Below are 20,541 nucleotides of genomic sequence, written 5' to 3'. Positions count from 1 at the left end.
TTAAAAATACTTTCTATAATTCGAAGAAACTTATCGGTCCCTTGAAGATCGAATAAGAAGAGAGAGAGTCAACTATAAGTATAAGTTATTCAAAGAAATGATTCAACGAAATTAAGATATGAAAAGTGAATGAATGGTTCATACCTGTACGTTTGATCGTTCTTTGTTAAGTTCATCATTAAGTGCCGATACGCTGTTGCTGTGGTCATTCGCTTCGTTCAGTTTACTCTTGAAATTCTCCACATCCTGTACCAGCTGCGATATTCTGTCCTCTTTCATAGAGATGGTGTGGTCTTTCTCTCTAAGTTGACTGTTACTGGCTAGGATGACGCTCTTCAGGTCAGCAATCTCTGTTCCTTGCTTGGTCAGTTTCTCTTGGAATTTCTTGGTCGATTCGTTCAGTGCTTCGATGGTGAATTGGTCTGACGTACTGATGACGTCATCATTTTGATCACCGTGTTTTTGCAATGTGAAGACATCTTCTAATTGTTCACGCAAGTCGGTGATTTCTTCTTTCAATTCGGTAATTTCTTCTGTTAGGTCAGTATTTTCACTGGATCTATCAGCAAGTTGTTGCGTAATGTCATCAAGTTCATTGGATTTGGATTGGAGTTGTGAAGAAAGTTGTTGAATTTGTTTGTTTTGACTATCCGATTCTCGAGATAAATTTTCAAGTGCGTCGGAGTTGTTAGGAATGCTTTCCAAATCTTTTAGTTTATTGAGTAAATCAGCATTTTGAGATTTCAATTCAGCATTTTCTTTATTCAGCCCATCCACATGATCAGTGTTGGAAGCATCTGATTGGTTTTTTTGATTTGCAAGTTCTTTCTTGAGGTTATCAAGTTTGGAGACAAGTGAGTCGTCTTGAATTGATTCCAATCCGAGTGCTTTTTCTAAGAGAGCAATTGACCGTTTGATGTCTCCACGTTCGAAGTCTGCTTCTTTTTTAGCACGCTCCAAAGCTTTGGTTTCGTCAGTCAACTGTTGTTTCCAATCACTTAGACGTTCAACCAAGGATAAATCACCCTGGTCACTCAAACCAAACAAGATTTCAACAGCTTCAAGTTGTGTATGGATTTCAGCAGTTTTGATTCGCTCATTTTCTTTGGCTTTCTTTTCTTCATTACACTGTTCTTCTAAAGCTCGAATTTTGTCCAAATACTGGTTCTCATCAGCCTGTGTCTGTTGACTGCTAGATTGTAATTGCGCATTTAGTCTAGCGTTTTCTCGGTGTATGTTATCTTGTTGTTCTTTCAATTTGGTGACAGCTTCATCTTTGATTTGTAAAGCTTCTTCCAACGTTTGTCGAACCTCGTCCCATTCTTCCTTGCTGTCTTCTAACGATTTCAATTTTCTTTCTAATTCATCATTTTTGCGTTGTACACCAGTCATATCCCATTCGAATTTCTCAGTTAATTCATCTGTGATTGATTCACACTCTTCAGTCAAGCGCTCATTTTCCTTTTCCAAAGAAACACACTTCGTCTGCAAGCCTTCAACTTCTGATGTTTTCTCGTCTAACGATTTAACAAGACTTTCAACACGCTCAGTTTGGTTGTTAACTTGTGTTTGAAGCTCTTGATTCTCTTGATTTTGTTGTTGCATTTTATCGGAGAACTCGTTGAAAACCACATCTTTCTCATTGGAAACTCTCTCAACTTCAGCTTGTAGATTCTCCTTTAAACGCATGGTTTGTTTCAGTTTCAACTTCAGCTTGGTGATAACTTCATCTTTCCTCGTTTTCAATCCTTCCATTTCTTCCTTAACAGCGTTCAATTCGTTGGAATCTTGAGATGCAGCATCTAATTTGACTTTGAAAGCGTCCCTTTCCGACGAAACACTAGCTAACTGTTCTGAAAGACGATCAAGGTCTGCATTCAAATCTGGTTGTTGACTTGCAGAAGTAGATTCTGCTTTGAGTTGATTACGTTCATTCATAGTTGTACGAAGTTTGGCTTTCAGTTTATTGATCACTGTATCTTTGTGTTCCTTCAGTGTTTCTTTCTCATGTTGCAAATCATTCAATTGTGATCTCAAGCCGGTCAATTCTTCATTAAGTGCATCGACATTCACGGCAGCCGAAGATACAGGTTGTTCAGACTCTGGTAACACATTTTCGTCTTCCCAACCAGATTCTTCCCAAGTGGAAGCAGATCCTAAATCATCAATGGAAGATGCTTGGATTGGTTTTTCAAAAGTATCGTCAGGCGCAAAGATAGCGGTTCGAACGGGTCTATCGGTCTCAACGCGTTCACTAAGATTCATTGGTGGTGGATGTGCACTCATTAACGGCGTAGAAGTGTTTGAAGGTAAGGCAAGCTTCGAAGACTCGAATTGATTCTTCAATTGTTCCATTCGAGATTTCAAATCGACGTTCTCTTTTTCCAGAATTTCCTTGTCTTTTTCTTGTCCTTGAAGCATGAATTTCAATTGCTGAAGTTCTTCGATGGTTCGTGTTGAATCGTTCAAAGAGACATCTCCTCGAGTGCGTTCATCACTCAGCGCGCCCTCCAAATCACGGATTTGATCTTGTAAAACTTGGATGGTCTCTTCGTTACGTTGTTTCTGCTCTTCCATTTGTTGGGCGTAAGCACCATATTCAGTATCGATTCTACGCCGTTCTGTTTCAGATTTCTCGAGTTGTTTAGTCATTTCTTCGAGTTGTTCCGACTTCTCTTCGAGTTGTTCACTCTTTTCTTTCTCGTACGTTTCGTTGAGATCTTTGTCTTTGCTGGCTTTCTCTAATGCTTCAACGAGATCTTTAACTTGTTGTTTCAACGTGTCATTCTCATGTGACAGGATCTCCATTTCAGCTAATGATTGTCGACTGGTTTCCAGTTCTGATTCGCGTTCTTCGAGAGTCCTCTCAAGATCATGTGCGACATCAAGAGAATTTTGTAAACTTTCAAGTTGTGCTTCTCTCTCTGTTAGCAAGCTGTTTGCGTTCTCTAGTTGGCGGTCTTTAGAAAGTAATTGCTCTTCGAACGAAGAATGTTTACCAGATGAAGCTCGGAGTTGTTCGACTTCCACTTCAAGTGTTTGGATATTTCCTTGCAGCTCTTCAACTTCAGTTTCCTTGGCAACCAAAACATTCTTTGTATTTTCAAACTGTGATTCTCTGGTCTCTAATGTCTCCCTAAGGTGTTGAATTTCCTCTTTGAGTTGATTGTTGATTTCTTTTTGTTCAGAAAGTTGTGATAAAGCAAGTTCTGTATCATCTTTGCCAGACAATAATGACTTGAGTTGTTCTTCCATTTGAGAGCAATGCGTGTTCAAAGAATTGATCATTTCATCTCGATCATAAACGTTCTTTTCAGCATTCTGTAATTGTTGCTCCATCGATTGTTTGACCTTCAATTCATCTTGGAGACTCTCTTTGAGGTGGCCAAGCTCTTCCATCGTGTTATTGAGTTGCTCGTTCTTTGGTGCGAGTTCGTCAACTTGTGATTGCATCCACTGTACTTCATCTTTAAGCGATTTGATGGTGTTTTCTTTCTCCTCGAACAACGTTCTGAACTTTTCCATTTTGGTGTTGTATTCATCTCTGAGGTTTCTCTCTTGTTCAACGATATCATTCAGTTCGTGTTCTTTGATAGTGGCATTCTCTTTCAGGTGGGCCATCTCGTCTTGTGTGGTCTGCAATTGTTGTTTGAGATCGTGGTTCTCATTGATCACTAGATCAGCCTTGCTCATCAATGGATTCAATGTGTCTTTGAGTATGACATTTTCATCTTTGAGAGAAGTGATAACGTCATCTTTTTCGTCAATGACTCGACTACTTTCATTCATGGTTCGATACAATTCTTCATTCTTTTCGTCCAAAGCTTTCTCCAGTTCATCGCATTTCTCTTGCGTTGAGTTTATCAGGGCTGACGTTTCCAAAGCCTCAGATAGCGATTGGTTAGCTTTCTCTTTTTCTGCGATTTCTTGCTTCACTTTCACTTTCAGTTTCTTGATGATCATATCCTTGTGTTTCTTCATTTCTTCCATTTTGGCAAGCAACTCATCTTTTTCAGTACCGTCAGTTTGTATTGAAGTGTCCAACTCATTTCGCAGACTTTCAGCTTCGTTTATGTATTGCTGTTTGAGTAAACGTTCACATTCTTTTGCCTCCTCTGCTTCTTCCTGTGCAGCGAGCGCTGCTTTGAGTTGATGTTGTAACTTGTGAATAGTCTCATTGTCTGAGTCTTGTCGTTGAAGAGATGATTGTTGAAGCCTGTTTTGATTGAGTTGAAGTTCTTCAGACAGCATGGCGACCTGTTGTGTAGCTTGTTGTCTTAAGAGACTTTCCTCTTGACGAGCACGGTCTATTTCTTGTTCACGAAGTGCTGATGCTTGCATTTGTGATTGGAGAGCTGTGATTTGTTCTTGGAAGGAGGCTTGACAAGTTTGTTGGTAGTCAAGCCTCTCTTGTTCCATGAGTTCTTGTAATTTTAATCGTTCCTCTTCGAATTTTTCGTTGACCAGTTTCTTGTTTTCATCGATGGCTTTCTTCTTGACCTGTTCGTATTCTTCCCGAGCAAGTTTCAGCACATTCATCTCTTTTTCTTTCTCCACTTCAAATTCTTCTCGCATCTCCACCATCTTTTTATCCAAAAGATCAGAATCTAATGTTTGACTAGACTGTAGCCGTTCAAGTTCTTCTTTCAAGTTCTTGACTTCATCGTCTTGTTTAGCCTTTTCACCAACCAAGTATTCCATATCTTCGGACAGCATTTCATATTCAGCAATCTTCCTCTTGTTTTGATCTTGCAGTTGTGAGAATTTCTCTTGCAGGCTCTTGTTCGCTTCAGCCAGTAGTTCAACCATGGAGTTGTGATCTTGGGTAGGAGTTTCAGGAGCACGTGGTGATGATTTCAATTTCTTGACGGTTTCCATCAGCGCTCCTATATCATCAATATCATCATTTTCCTCAGCTAAGAGGGCGACCAAGTTACTCAAATCTTGATTTTTACGCGAAACCTCATCTAACTTTGTTGTCAACTCATCAAAATCACTTTGTTGTTTTTCGTTGCTCTTTTTCATGGCGTCCATTTCCCTGCTGAGTTGAATCTCCGCTTTCTTCATCAAGGCTAGTTTCTTCTTAGCCTTCAAAAGCGTCTCGCTTTTATTTGCAATCTGTGAGTCTTTATCTGATAGGTTTTCCTCTTGCTGTTGAAGGTTCTCAGCTTGAGTTTGTATGAGGTCTTTTAGCCCAGATATTTGTTCATCTTTCATCTTTAATTCTTCATCAGAAGCTGCGTTCGATGCATTTTGCTCTTGATACCTCTGCAGATTCTCCGCTTGCGTTTGAACAAGATTTCTCAGTTCATCTATCTGTTGATCTTTGAATTGCAAGTCCTCCAGCGTAACTACAGATGCAGATGTTTGCACTGAAGGTACTGGTGGTGGTGCATAATCAACTTGATCGACTTGGCAAGTGATTTCTTCTTCAACCACAGGACGTTCTGGGTCGACATCCTCATCTTTAGTAGATTGTTGTTGGTATTCTGAAGGAATGGTTGGATCCCATTCCAGATCTTGTAACGTGGCAGTGGTTGAGGCTTCAGATGGTGCACTTGCTGCCATGGAGACGTTAACTGGCGCTTCTATCTTCTCTTCAATCAACTGTCGCATCGGTGATGAATCTTTCGATTCCAACAATCGATCCTTCAGTTCAACAATTTGATCTTGTAAATCTTTGATCTCGTCCACCTTGCTTTCAAGTAGTTCTTGAAGATTCTGGTTGTCTTGGAGTAGAGATTCCTCTCTTTCATTTTGTTGATCACGCTCCGTTTGCAAATGTTCGAAATGTGTTTGCAGATCTTCCATTTTTGAATTGACTTTGTCCAGAGCTTCAGATTCACTCAATATAGCTGCTTGTTGTTCTGAGATTTTGTTATTTTGAGCTTCTAATTCAGAAAGGAGTCTTTCTTGCTCCTGTTTCAAAGCATCTCTTTCTTGGTCTTTTTCCTTGTTACCGTCATCTAACTGATTGCGAAGATTGTTGATGAGCGTATCTTTCTCTTGGTTCTCCTCTTGAGAGGTTCGGTACAATTCTTCGAAACCGTCATCTTTGCCAGCACTTTCTTCCACTTGCTTTCGAAGCTTCTCAATCTCCGCTTCGTGCTCATTGATCACTTTCTTCATGGCTTGAGACTTCTTGACAATCCTGGCTGTCTTCTCTTTCATGGTCTTATAATCGTTGCTAGACGTTTCCAGTTTCTTCAACAAAGATTCTGTTTCTTCTTCCTTGGTGTTGACCAGTTTTCGTACTTCATCCAACTGACCATTCATTTCATCAATCAGTTCTTGGTTCGCCATTAATTTCTCATCCTTCTTGCCAAGCACTTCAATGACTTGTCTTAACTCTTCGCTCTTTGAATTCATAACTTTCTCGTATTCACCAATCTGGTCGTTACTGGCCGATAACTCTCGTAACTGCGAATTGAGACGCGCAATTTCGCCACAATATTCTGTCTCTTTCTCTTGGAACGAGTTCAATTGGTTCACTAACGATGTATTTTCTTGGCTGATGGAAGTCAAGCTCATTAGCTGTTCTTCTTTATGACCGAGTTCTCGACGTAATTGTTCGATAATATTGGTGTTATCAACTGAAGTCTTTTCTAAGTCTTCCTTCTCGCGGCTTACTTCTTCAAGCGTTTGATCTTGCTCTAATAATTGCTGACTCAGCATATCAGCATGTTTCGTCTTTTCGTTTAGATCACTGGTTACATTTTGAACCACGTGTTGTTGTTCGACCAACTCTGATTGCGTCTTTTGTAATTGGTTCATAGAGTTCTGTAGCATTTCCTTGATTTGTACGACTTCTTCGCTGCGAGTTTTTAATTTCCCGTTCAATTCGTCAATATGTCGTTGAGCTTGTTGTGAGGATTCTTGTATAGCACTCTGTTGTGAATGTTCAACTTCGATTTGCTTCTGTTCGTGTTCTTGGCTTACTTCCATCAACTGTTGTTGTAAAGCCAAATTCTTCTCTTCAAGTTCACGGTTTCTTTCCGTCGCTTGTTTAGTCTCTTCTGATTTTGCTTGAACAATATCTCTCGCTTTCTGTTTGACTTTATCGACTTGTTGTGACATTTGTTCAGCTTCTTTCCTTTTGTTGTCTAACTCTTTCGACAACGAGTCCACGGTACTAGTCAGTTGGTTAACCGAGTCTTCCTTGTCTCGAACCATCGTGGCCAAACTGTCTTTCTCCTTTCGTAAGGTTTCCAATGCTTCGTTTTGTTGGTTCAAGTGACCACGAGATTGTGATTCCAGTTCGTTAATTTGTTGATTCTTTTTCGAGATTTCATCTTCTAGAGATCGTGTTTGTGTTAAATATTTCTCTTCTTGTTCTTTCCAAACGCGTTGTGTTTGCACATGCTCAGCATGGACATCCTCGACGTCCGCACTCGTTTTCTTTAACATCTCATTAGCCTCAACTTGCGCATGAAGTTGTTTCTTCAGCTCTTCTTTTTCCTTCGCCCAAGCATCCTCCTTCTCCTTCAATGCTCGCATTTCAACATACAAAGTCTTGATAGCTTCTTCTTTTGAGCGAAGATTCTCTTTCACATTTTGACCGTCTTCCTCGCGTTCCATCAGACTTGCATTGAAACTCTCCTTCAGCATATTCGCTTCTTCATTCTTCTTCTCGATAATAGATGTCTTCTCTGTGAGTGCGTCTTCTAATTGACTTCGGACTGTCATCAATTCGTCAACATTAGCGGATAATTGTTCACGTTCATGCGCTTGTTCCATTAACTGTTGTTTAGTAGCACTCAGTTGCTCTTGTGCATTTTTCAGCTCAGTGTCATTGTTGTTGAAGGCTTCATCACGTTCGCTCAGCTGACGTTTGACATCTTCGAGGTTCGCTAAAAGCGTTTGAACTGCTTCTTCTTTGGATTTCAAATTTCGTCGGAGGTTTTCATCTTCTTCTTCTTTTTCGTTGATAGAAGCGTTGAAACTCTCCTTCAATACATCCACCTGTAGTAAAATGAAAAGAAGCGTTATCATTACCAAGCCCCTTTCGTCCCATCATAAAAATGAATCACTTCAATAATATCAATATTACGTATTGGTGAAAGATAACTTTCTTAAAGCAATCGTTGCCATTACAAAAATTACGTCGATACTTTTAGCGAAAACGAGGTACATAGGAAGAGAATCAGAAAAACAACAACAAAATATTCACCTCTTCTTCTTTCTTGTTAAGTGATTTCTGAAGATTTTCATTTTGCGCCAGCAAATCTTTTTCCTTCGATTTCAAAGCCTCGATCTCATTCGCTGAATCAGCACATTTTCCTTGCAACAATTCATGTTTTTCCTCTTGATCTTTGATGGTTTGGCTGAGTGAATCAATTTCACGTTCTTTCTCGGCGACGATGACGTCAAATTGCTCTTTCTGATCCGCCCCTGTCTGCATTTTCTCATAAAGAACACGAACAGCTTCTTCTTTCGATTGAAGGTTTTCTTTCAAATTTGATATCTCCTCATCTTTATCAGCGATATTTTCATTAAGTTGTTGTAGAGAGGTTTCGTATTCTTTTTGTTTGCCATCTAAAAGTTGTTGTAAAGAAGCTTCAGCAGCAGAAGCGTTTTCGAATTGACTTTGAAGGTCGTTGTAAATTTCTTCAGATTCTTGGAGATCGTTTTGGTAAGAGAGTTCAGTGTTGGTGATTTCGGCTTTCAGACGTTCAACAACATCCCCTAGTGAAAAAAGATGGAAATATTATTCAATGAAAAGCAGGATATCCAGATTCGAGAAGGGTTAAATTTCAATTCAAATAAAAATTTTCATTTCAAGAAACTCGAGCTTTTAATCAAACAATACATTCATTTTGACATTCAGCACCTATATCCTTTATTGAGAAAGATTTTCCCATACCTTGTTCAGCGATTGATTTCTTCAGCACTTCAAGTTGTTCATTTTTCTCCTCTAATTCACCACGAAGTTCATTTTCCACCTTCATTTTACTTTCAACATCTTGTTGCATCTCACTCATCTTCTTCTCCATTTCATCGAGTTGCGATTGTCGAGTTGTCAACTCATCTTGCGACTTCTTTAACTCGTTATCTTTCTCCGTGATAGAATCTTTCATTTCTTTGACTTTGGTTTTGAAAAGATTGTTGACTTTCTGTTGTCCTTCTAACTGTTCCAAAAGGCTTTTCACCGATTCTTCTTTAGAGCGTAAATTTTCAGTCACGATACTTGTTTGTTCTTCTTTCTCAACCAGTTTGGATTGAACATCAGTGAAACTTTCATTCAATGCCTGAAAATCGTTTTCTGAAGTCGTGTTTTTCTCCAACAGTGATTTCATTGCTTCTTCTTTGGAATTCATCATCGTTCTCATGTCATCAAGTTCAGCTGAAGAAAAATAAGCAAGCATATCAAAAATAAATATCTAATTCGTAATTCTCTTGCATGTAATGGCAAAGGGTTGCCAAACGAAGAACAAGAACGAAACGAAGAACAAGCGTCATGGCAAGAGCACTGAAAACACAAGCGAAGTGAACTCCAAAAAAATCTCAAGCCACTGACAAACCAAAAAAATTGCTAAGAGAAAGTAACCCATAACTGACCTTCTCTTTCAGTTAGCTGAGATTGAACTTGATTGAGCACTTGGTTTACTTCATGCAGATCATTTTCTGAAGTCGTGTTTTTCTCCAACAGTGATTTCATCGCTTCTTCTTTGGAATTCATCATTGTTCTCATGTCATCAAGTTCAGCTATTATACGAAAAAGAAGATAGAGTGAAGAATTTTATCATGATAGCACACAACTTTCAGAAGAAGGTTGATCTCTAATAGGGCATTTTGAATAAAAAACAAGCTAGATGCTGAATGGACCTACCTGATGATGAAAGTTAGATAGCAATGCAAGGAGAAAAATGAAAAAAAATCAGTCAGAAGACATAGCGTTTAGCGAAAATGCATAACGCAAGAAATTCATCATTGATTGATGGTAGGGGGAGAGGGAAGGGTTGTAGGGAAAAAATATATAGAAAGTTCTGGTCGCAAAAATCAGTTTTATTGACAATTGAATCATGCTTGATGGTGAGCATTGTTATCAATAATGTTTTTGTGTGAAAAACATAGATATATAAGGAAAAAGTCCGATGAAAATCTGCAAAAACGGCAATTTCCGGAATTTTCAACCGGACAAAAATTTTTCTCAAAAATCGAACTCGGCCATGTTTTGAGCATTGCGAATACGCATCTTTCTGCAAAAAATCAGAAAAAACTAGAAATAAAAATTCGAGAAAATGTCAAAAAACCGGTTTTTCGAAAATCGGGCTCCGTCACATTTTAGGTATTGTCATATTGCGTCAGTGTGCAAAATTTCATAAAAAAATATAAAGTACAGCTCGAGAAATTCAAGAAATACTGTCTTTCCGGCGAAAATAGGTTGTTCCGGCGAATTTTAAAAAAGTTCCGGCTTCAAAAATCAATTTTATTGAAAATTGAAACATGCTTGATGGTGGGCATTGCTATTAATAATGTTTTTGAATGAAAAAACAACCAATTATAAGGAAAAAGTCCAATGAAAATCTAGAAAAACGGCGATTTCCGGCATATTTCAGGCATTTTCCGCCGGAAAAAAATTTTTCTCAAAAATCGGAGTCGGCCATGTTTTGGGCATTGTTAATACGCATTTTTGAGCAAAAAATCAGAAAAAACTAATGATAAAATCTCGAGAAAATGCCAAAAACCCAATTTCTCCGGCATATTTCCGGCATTTTCGGCCAGAAATGAATTTTTTTTCGAAAATCGGGCTTCGTCACAATTTAGGTATTGACATTTTGCATCAGTGTGCAAAATTTCATGAAAAAATATAAAGTACAGCTCAAGAAATTCAAGAAATACCGTTTTTCCGGCGAAAATCGGCTGTTCCTGCGATTTTTAGAAAGTTCCGGCTTCAAATATCAGTTTTATTGACAATTGAATCATGCTTGATCGTGGACATTGCTATTAATAATGTTTTTGTGTGAAAAAACAACGAAATATAAGGAAAAAGTCCGATGAAAATCTGCAAAAACGGCGAGTTCCGGCATATTTCCGGCAATTTCGACCGGAAAAGATTTTTTCTCAAAAATTGGACTCGGCCAAGTTTTGGACATTGCTAATACGCATCTTTGTGCAAAAAATCAGAAAAAACTAATGATGAAATCTTGAGAAAATGCCAAAAAAAACCGGTTTTCCGGCATATTTCCGGCATTTTCGGCCGGAAATGATTTTTTTTCGAGAATCGGGCTCCGTCACATATTGGCCATTGCCATTTTGCATCTTTGTGCAAAAAATCAGAAAAAACTAATGAGCCAATCTCGAGAAAAGCTGGTAACAGACGAACGGACGGACGGACGGACGGACGGACGGACGGACGAACAGACAGAGGTTAATTCATAGGACCTCCACCGGGGCACCCGGAGGTAGGTCCAAAAAAGGATTTCAAAAGAAAAACAAGTGGACATACCTTCTTTCTCGCTCAGCTCAGTTTGTACTTCATTAAGGAGTTGAGAGAGTTCTTGCAAATCACTATCAGCATTGGTGTTTTTCTCCAGCAGAGATTTCATCGCTTCGTCTTTCGATTCCATTACTGTACGCATGTCGTCCATTTCAACTGAAAGAAATTGAAGGAGAGTTTTAAAAATATGCAATCCCCCAAACAACTGGAAAATCATAAATGCGACCAAGGCACATTGAAAATTCATTGGTGATATTGAATTTGAATTTACATGGAAATTTACATAGTAACGACAAATACCAGCTAAGGTCTACAAGTCAGCAATTCCATTGTATTAGAATAATGAAGTTAGGAACGATTGAATGAATATTGGAATTAGATTGCTGACACACCTTCTTTCTCAGCCAATAAATCACCGAAATTTTCTTTCAACAAATCAGTTTCTTCGTTCTTATTGGACAAATCTTTACGAAGAGAATTGATCACGTGATTCAGTTGTTCCTGGTTCGTTTGAGCGTCGTTTGCAAGAGACGATTTCTCTTGTTTCAACAAGGATGCTTCGCTTTCAAGTGAAACAATCTTCTCGTTTAAATTGGTCAACTGTTCTTGCAATTGGTTCTTGACAGTATTTTCTTGAGCCAATATTGCCTTCCATTTCTCTGCTTCCTCGGATTTAGCTATTAGGGAGATAAAGCAAGAAATTAGATAGGAATTCGCCTATCAAAGTATAAATGCGCATATATTACACAGTAAAGTAAACAATATATAGAAACATACACTAATGTCAAGGATTCGTAACTCAGTGAAGTAGTCAGGTAAGTTTTTGGGCTTAATCCTTTGGGTCTATAGGAGCTATGTCGTATTACATTACACTAATGATGGTTAGGTTTAAAAAAATCTTTAATTAAATTATCAAAATGTTATGTCTCTGTCATGTCAAGTTAAAGTGTTTGCGTAGGTGGTATATGTGTATTGTTGATGTTTTTATTTCGTATGTTATTATACTATATGTACTGTATTAATGTGTCGCACAAAACAAAACGAAAACGAAAGTAAAAACACAAAACAAAAAAGTGAGTGTGTTGTTATTTATTTATCTCCAGAAATAAAAATGAAATGAAAATGATTAACTAGCTCGTAATTTGTGATAAGACTTTGTTCGGTGCAGTCTAGTTTTTACAAAGATAACAAAACAGAAATAATTTTTTTTACCAAAATTAACATGACAGCGTTTAAAATATGAAAAAAAGATTTTTTTAAATTAAAGGGTGGAATGGGTTAAAGTAACATTAGTAGCGAGGTTAAGCAAGAAGCTATCTATTACGTACGGAATCTATTACGTGAGTTTTTCGCGGGCTAGAGCCCGAATCTCAAGGCTAACTCTGTCCCGTGAAATTTGACCCGTACGTCGTATTTTGGGGAGTGGATCTATTGCGCGAAATTCCCCAATCTCACGTAATAGATATCGATTAGGATATAAGCATGATAACGGGAAATTTACCTTACGGAGATTGGGCTGAATCATTTAGGACCAAAAATCAACCGAAAAAAATGTAAACAGAATTTTTCTTTGCTTTCTGACAAGTTTGAGCTGAGAAAACTAACAGAAGAAAGTTTTTGCATCTCATCTGTGGAAACTATGATGCATACAAACAAAGTGAAAGGATTTATTGCACAAAAGAAGGTCAAGATGTAAGTGTAATAATATAATCTTTGCTGAATTTTTTATCAAACCTATAAACTAAACAATAACAGAAGTTTCTTTCTGGTTCTTTAGTGTTTAGTTTTTCTTCTCTTCTTTATCTTGCTTTTTATATGCTCTCAAATTACAAATACATCCAAAGTAACCATTGCAATGAACAGCATGTAACCATATTTCTTTTTCATGTTTTTCAGTGTTTCTTTGGTGCCATCATCAAGTGCGAAGAAGCCAAAGTTATAATGTCACCCACCCAAAGCAACAAACACGAAAAAGACTGCTCTGCCAAGCTCAAATAAATTTACCCTTCCACGACCCGAAGCATAACAGAAGAAATCTTTATTTATTGTTCAAATTTCTACTGCTACAACTAAGCAACGAGATTCAATTTCTGCTCTTCATCATCAACTATATATTGTACGTACAAATCAGCCTGCTAAAGAAACTGATGTTGCACAACTGCTGAACTTCAAACCGTTCTCAAAAATTATATAAAGCTCTATCTTCTGGACAACCGCTTCAGCTTTAAGTTCTCAATCCTTTACTGAAAAATTTTAATTGACTGGTCATCCTTCAACTTCTTCGACATTATAACATTTTAACGTTCCAGAAAGTTTGGTTTAATTCTAAAGAGACATCTCCCTTCCTAAAAAGGATATATCGATACCTTGGAATGCAAAGAAGTAGAAGAAGGAACACCTGCCATATATGGAAACACGATACTGGGTTTGCACACTTTTTTATTAGAGTGTTTTTATTGAATAATGCTAATGGTGAAGCATTCCTATATAGAAATTTAGCTAAATAAGGATGACATACTGTACACTATGCTCTTACAGATTATTTTTTTTGTTTATAAATAAAGCAGTAATTTCTGATTGGTACCCATGTAAACTAGGAATGACATTATGAAATTATATATTTTTATTGCAATGTTAAGAATTCATTGAAATGATAAGTCCATAGACATATTTTTTGTTTATAAAAATGTCGAATAAAAATAGTAAAAGTAATATAGAGAAAACTCTGACTATGCTTGTCTAGTTTTAATTTTTTGTGAAAACAGTTGTATTGGGAAAAACTTAGATTAAGATTGAAAGTAAGGGGGTTTTATAGACCAAACCACCAACAAGAAAGCTGGAAAAGAAAGAAAGAAAAAGAAAATTTTCGAAGTTGGGGCCGAAAGTGCGATACGGAAAAATAAACATTACGTCATACGTAATAGATCGCCTTTTTTGCTTAACCTCTTTTTACTCTATGCCGTGAAGCTTTAGGAATCAGGCTAAAATGCCTCGGATCCAGTCTAAAAACTCACGTAATAGATTCCGTACGTAATAGATAGCTTCTTGCTTAACCTCGCTAGTGTATCAAAAGGTTGTTTTAGTGTGGATGGTTAGGGCGGTTAAGGGTGCTTTATGGGCGTGCAATAAAAGGAGGGTGGTTGAAGGCGGGGCACTGGAGATAAACAAAATAAAAGAAGCAACACACTCACCTTTATGATTTGATTGTGCTTCAGCCAGTTGTTGTTCGATCTGTGCGCTGTTGTTGGTGACTTCTTCGAAACATTGTTGTAAGGCTTGGATGTTCTGCGCGTACATAGCTCGATGTTGATTCAACTCCTCCTTGGTGCGACCAAGCTCGTCAGATGCCATGCGTAGTTGTGTGGAGATTTCCTCGTTTGTTTTGTTCTGATCTAACGTCATTTGTGTCAATCGCACGACATCTTGTTGTAGGTTTTTGATGGTCTCCTCCTTGTTTTGAAGGACTTGCTTCAGTTGGTGAATGTTGTCTTGTTTGGCAAGCATCTCTTTCTGAATGGAATCGTTGTCTTGTGACAGTTTTGCGATGACTTGATCTTTACCAGACAGCTGTTGTTCGCTCACAGCATGAATAGCTTTGATGTTCTCATGCAGTCCGTTAATGTTTTCGTGGAGACCGTTGATTTCGTTTTGTTTATGAATCATCTGGTCAGACAACTCTTTTTCGCGCCATGAGAAATTCTGTTGCATTTGATACAAATCATTATGCAGTAGATCACGTTGGTATGTGATGCTTCCCACAACACCTTTCGCTTCATCAGTCTCCTCAGCAAACTTCATCACTAACTGCTCATATTCTTTGATCTTCTGTTCAGATTCAACAATGCGTTTCTCCAAGTCCTCCTTATGTTTCATCAACTGCTCCAGCTGTTCTCTCAACGCTGCTTTGTCTTTCTCCAGGCGCATCTGTATCTGTTTATTTTCTTGCTGTTTCAACTGCAACTCTTCAACCATATCAATGTACTTTTGGAACTCGTCATGGATACAATCATCATCGTCAAAGTCATCTTGACCACCCAATACTTCGTGGTTCCCTTGGTAACCTTCCAAATCATAACCAGTTGCATACGCTTCTGGCTCATACACTTGACTGATGTAATCTTCATCAATTTGTGTATTAGGTGTTTGTTCATAACCGGTAGAGTATGCTTCAGGGTCCATGAAACCCCCACTCATTTGCATAGATTCTGATGTAGGATCAATTTGATTTTCTTGGACAGGTTGTATTTGTGCTTGCTCATCTTCTGGAAGCATCATCTGCGAATTCAGCTCCAATGCTTGTGAAAGCTCCTGTCTAGTAGTTTCCAATTCAGCCTTTACAGACGTCATTTCTTCAGTCATGGATTCAACCTGTTGCTTCAATTCTTCAACTTCTTCTTTGCTTTTGTTAAGCAATTGGTCATTGATGGAGACCATCTTTTTTCGTCCTTTGATGTCGATTTCTTGTATGGCAATCTGTTGAACTAATCCATCGACGACATCTTTGAACACTGGTGAATCAGATTCTTGCTCTTCAAACTTCTTCAAAACATCTTTGGCTTTTTTCTTCACTAGTTTGTTCTTTTGTGTTTCTCTCTGTTGCATTTCTTCAACTTTTTCACACTCCGTTACCAAATCGTCACGAGCTGTTTTCAATTCATCCCCTGCCTGCTGTAACCGTTCCTCATTCTCTTTCAAAAGTCTCTCTTTTTCTTTTTCACTACACATCAAAGCGAATTGCACATTTTGTAGGTCAGTTAGCAACTGTTCAATTTGAGCACGTTGGTCTTGTAATTCAGATTGTAAGCAGAAGGCTTGTTGTTTGTAATTATCCTCGCGTAGTTTCATGGTATCTTCCTTGATTTTCGTTTCCATGACAGCATTAGTTGCTTTTGTTTGTGCACGAATCAAAGTGGCCGTCAAATGTTCGATCTCTTTCCTTAATTTCTTTTCCTCTTCATTAGATAATCCATTCATGGCAACTGGCTCTTCTTGCTCTTGTTCTTTAGCGGCCGTTGTCAAGGCAACAATCTCTTCGTCCTTCACGACAAGTTGTTGTTTCAAACCTTGCATCTCTTTCTCCATGGAAACTACCAATCTCTTTCTCAATGCGAGATCACTCAATGCTTTTTCAAGATCCACTCGAACCTTCTCTAGGTCAGCATTTTCACTTGTTGTTTTGGAGAAAGATTCTTTGAGTGCTGACAAATGTATGGAAAGTTCCTCTTTCGCAGAAATTTCCTTCTCAAGTTTGGACACAAAATCTTCAATTTGTTCTTTATACGACATCTCCTGCTCTTCCAGATCTTTCACACGGTCCTCAATCAGTGTCCTCTGTGAGTCAAATGTTTGCTGTTGTTCTTGACATGATTTTTCAAGATCATGTTTCTCTTTTTGAAGCAAGGAATTCTCACAAGAAAGATCACCGATTTGTGAGTTGAGACTGGCTTCTTTATCCAGCCATTGTGATTGTGAGTTTACATGTTCAGTCTTCAGGTCAACAAACTCTTGATGACAAGCAGAGCAATTGGCTTCCAACATCTCTTTTTCATCTTCCCATGACTTGATAGCACTATTGTACGTTTGCTGGACTTCTTCCAGAGATTGTGCTTTCATTTTCAACCGTTCTTGCAGCACCACAACTTTCTGTTCGTATTTCATGGTCTCAGAATCGAAAACTTCGTTGCTCTTAGTATTCTCCTGTAAGCTAATAATCTCATTCTTCAAGTTCTGTATCTCGATTTCATATTCACTTTCCTTCAAAGCACCTTCTTCAATCTTCATTTTCAACTTTTCATTCAGAACGTCATTCTTGGTTTGTAATTGATTGACATTTCCTAAGATCTCCTGTTCCTTGTCCTCAGCTTTCACCAGTTCTTCCTTCAAACTCTTAACATCGGAATCAAGATTGGCAATGACTCGTTTACGGAATGATAGATCGTTTTGCAGACTAGCAACTAACTCTTTATCATTTGAAGACGATTCACCAGAGTTGTATTCGTCCTGGAGAATATTGATTTGAGATTCCAAATGGATGATTGTAGCTTCTTTCACATCGATGGAACGTAGTAACCCTTCTTTTTCTTGCTCATTTCGTTCAAGAAGTTGTTCCTGTTCAGTGACTTTCAACGCTAACTCGTCAACATCGTTATTCAGCATGGAGAGTTGGCTGACTGAACTTTCACCAATTGCAATGCATTCATTCTCCAGCTCACCAATTTTGGTTTGAAGGTCTTCAATTACAATTTCCTTTTCGGAAAGATTAGCTTTGAGCTGTTCAAAATCTTCAACTGGAACGATGCTCTCAAAGGAAGCCTGATTTGTATTGTGATTTTCTCTTTCAAGCCTTTCAATCTTCGACTGCAATTCCTCCAACAAAGATTCTTTCTCAGATAACTCATTACGAAGTTTCTCGATATTCAGATCGTTGAAAGCCATTCGCTCTTCAGAATTGGTTTTGTCTACTTCAAGTTCGGTTATCCTCGCATTCAACTCTTCAACGAGCAAAGGCTTCTCAGACAGTTTGGATTCAAGCTCATCATCTTTTTCTGCAGACGGGTCAATTTCTTGGGCATCAAGGACATCCATTCCATTAGTAAGCAATGTGTCGCCAAGGGGGACGCTTTCTACAATTTCATTATTGGCCATCAAGTTGACATTTTCAGAGAGAGGTACGATCAATTCTTCTTGTTGGAGATTGCCTTCTATTGGTGGTAATATGTCATCATTTGCAGCCATTAGCTCAGCATCATCCATCACTGGAACAATCATCTCCTCGGTTTCATATACTGGTGGAACAATGGCTAAAACCTCGTCATCTTTCTCCTTTTCGATGAGCCTGTCTCGAAGTAATGAAACTTCAGAAGTTAACTGATCAATTAAAGCATTTTTCTCTTCCACTGAGAAATTGATCGACAATTCGGAGATTTTCAATTGTTCTTCCAAGGTGGAAACAGATTGTGACATGTCGTCTAACTTCTGCTTTGTCTCAGACAATTGATCGTTCAGCACATTCATGCCGTTTTCTTTCGAAGCCAAATCTTCTTTCAGGGAAGCGTTCGATGTTTTCTCCTCTTCTAATTCAGATTTCAAATTGGTCTCCTTTTCACTCATTTCAGATAATTTTTCTTTGAAGTTCTTAGAGACTTTCTTCTTGAATTCTTTCTGCGAGTCGACCATTTCTTGCTTTTCCTTCTCCAAACCAGCAAGTTGTTCTTTCAGATTCTCAATTTCACTATCTTTTTCTGACGACGTTTTAGAAAGATTTTCTTCCATTTCTGAAAATGCGTTCGATCTTTGAGCTACTTCCTCTTCCAGCGTGTCTTTTCCTTTCTTCATTTCGTCCAATTGTAAAGTGAGATGGTTGATGGTCTCCTTGCTATTCTCGACAGCCAAGTTGGCACCTTCCAAGTCCTCACGAAGTCTACTCAATTCTGATTCGCGGTCTGATAGAGTTTCTCCAAGCTGTGTTACTTTTCCAGACAGCTCGTCTTGGATCACAGAGCCATTGTTCTTCAAGTCTTCAAGTTCGTTTGCAGCTGAAGAAACTTCGTTGATCTTTTCTTCGACCAGAAGGGACGATTCTTGAATGCTGACTTCGAGTCGATCGATTTCTTTATCTTTCTCAGCAGAAAGTGTGTTCAACATGGCAATTTCTAAGGTCTTTTCTTCCAAGTCCTTTGAAACAATGTCGAGACTACTTTCGGTAGATTGAAGACACTCTTTCAGCTCTTCAGCATCGTTCGATCCTTTTTCAACTGAAGAAGACAAATCAAAGATTTTCTCGTTCTTTTCTTGCAATTGTTCTTCCAAGGTGGAAACAGATTGTGACATGTCGTCTAACTTCTGCTTTGTCTCAGACAATTGATCGTTCAGCACATTCATTTCGTTTTCTTTCGAAGCCAAATCTTCTTTCAGGGAAGCGCTCGATGTTTTTTCCTCTTCTAATTCAGATTTCAGATTGGTCTCCTTTTCACTCATTTCAGATAATTTTTCCTTGAAGTTCTTAGAGACTTTCTTCTTGAATTCTTTCTGTGAGTCGACCATTTCTTGCTTTTCCTTCTCCAAACAAGCAAGTCGTTCTTTCAGATTCTCAATTTCACTATCTTTTTCTGACGATGTTTTAGAAAGATTTTCTTCCATTTCTGAAAATGCGTTCGATCTTTGAGCTACTTCCTCTTCCAGCGTGTCTTTTCCTTTCTTCATTTCGTCTATTTGTAAAGTGAGATGGTTGATAGTCTCCTTGCTATTCTCGACAGCCAAGTTGGCACCTTCCAAGTCCTCACGAAGTCTACTCAATTCTGATTCTCGGTCTGATAAAGTTTCTTCAAGCTGTGTTACTTTTCCAGACAGCTCGTCTTGGATCACAGAGCCATTGTTCTTCAAGTCTTCAAGTTCGTTTGCAGCTGAAGAAACTTCGTTGATCTTTTCTTCGACCAGAAGGGACGATTCTTGAATGCTGACTTCGAGTCGATCGATTTCTTTATCTTTCTCAGCAGAAAGCGTGTTCAACATGGCAATTTCTAAGGTCTTTTCTTCCAAGTCCTTTGAAACAATATCGAGACTACTTTCGGTAGATTGAAGACGTTCTTTCAGCTCTTCAGCTTCGTTCGATCCATGTTCAACTGAGGAAGACAATTCAGAAATTTTCTCGTTCTTCTTTTCTTTCAATTGTTCTCCCAAGGTGGAAACAGATTGTGACATGTCGTCTAACTTCTGCTTTGTCTCAGACAATTGATCGTTCAGCACATTCATTTCGTTTTCTTTCGAAGCCAAATCTTCTTTCAGGGAAGCGTTCGATGTTTTCTCCTCTTCTAATTCAGATTTCAAATTGGTCTCCTTTTCACTCATTTCAGATAATTTTTCTTTGAAGTTCTTAGAGACTTTCTTCTTGAATTCTTTCTGCGAGTCGACCATTTCTTGCTTTTCCTTCTCCAAACCAGCAAGTTGTTCTTTCAGATTCTCAATTTCACTATCTTTTTCTGACGACGTTTTAGAAAGATTTTCTTCCATTTCTGAAAGTGCGTTCGATCTTTGAGCTACTTCCTCTTCCAGCGTGTCTTTTCCTTTCTTCATTTTGTCCAATTGTAAAGTGAGATGGTTGA

At 38.3% G+C, this 20,541-nt stretch overlaps 1 protein-coding gene across 1 annotated transcript in view; it reads right to left on the bottom strand.

Annotated features, from left to right (window-relative positions):
- The window catches only part of LOC136810150 (nuclear anchorage protein 1-like), a 58,109-nt gene that overhangs the window by 8,313 nt on the left and 29,255 nt on the right, over positions 1 to 20,541 (bottom strand). Inside the window, exons 12-18 of the mRNA XM_067066724.1 lie at positions 14,632 to 20,541; positions 11,833 to 12,117; positions 11,450 to 11,596; positions 9,559 to 9,705; positions 8,864 to 9,343; positions 8,171 to 8,685; positions 145 to 7,962 (exon numbers count right to left, since the gene is read on the bottom strand). The exon at positions 14,632 to 20,541 is cut by the window's right edge and continues 22,779 nt beyond it. Coding sequence (XP_066922825.1) covers positions 145 to 7,962; positions 8,171 to 8,685; positions 8,864 to 9,343; positions 9,559 to 9,705; positions 11,450 to 11,596; positions 11,833 to 12,117; positions 14,632 to 20,541 — 15,302 coding nt within the window. The remainder of the gene's footprint in view (positions 1 to 144; positions 7,963 to 8,170; positions 8,686 to 8,863; positions 9,344 to 9,558; positions 9,706 to 11,449; positions 11,597 to 11,832; positions 12,118 to 14,631) is intronic.

Source organism: Clytia hemisphaerica, unplaced genomic scaffold, assembly GCF_902728285.1.
Source record: "Clytia hemisphaerica strain Z4C2 unplaced genomic scaffold, Clytia hemisphaerica genome assembly, whole genome shotgun sequence".
Lineage (NCBI taxonomy): Eukaryota > Metazoa > Cnidaria > Hydrozoa > Leptothecata > Clytiidae > Clytia > Clytia hemisphaerica.
Note: the sequence above shows the minus strand (reverse complement) of the source record. Positions and strands in the feature narration are given on the sequence as shown.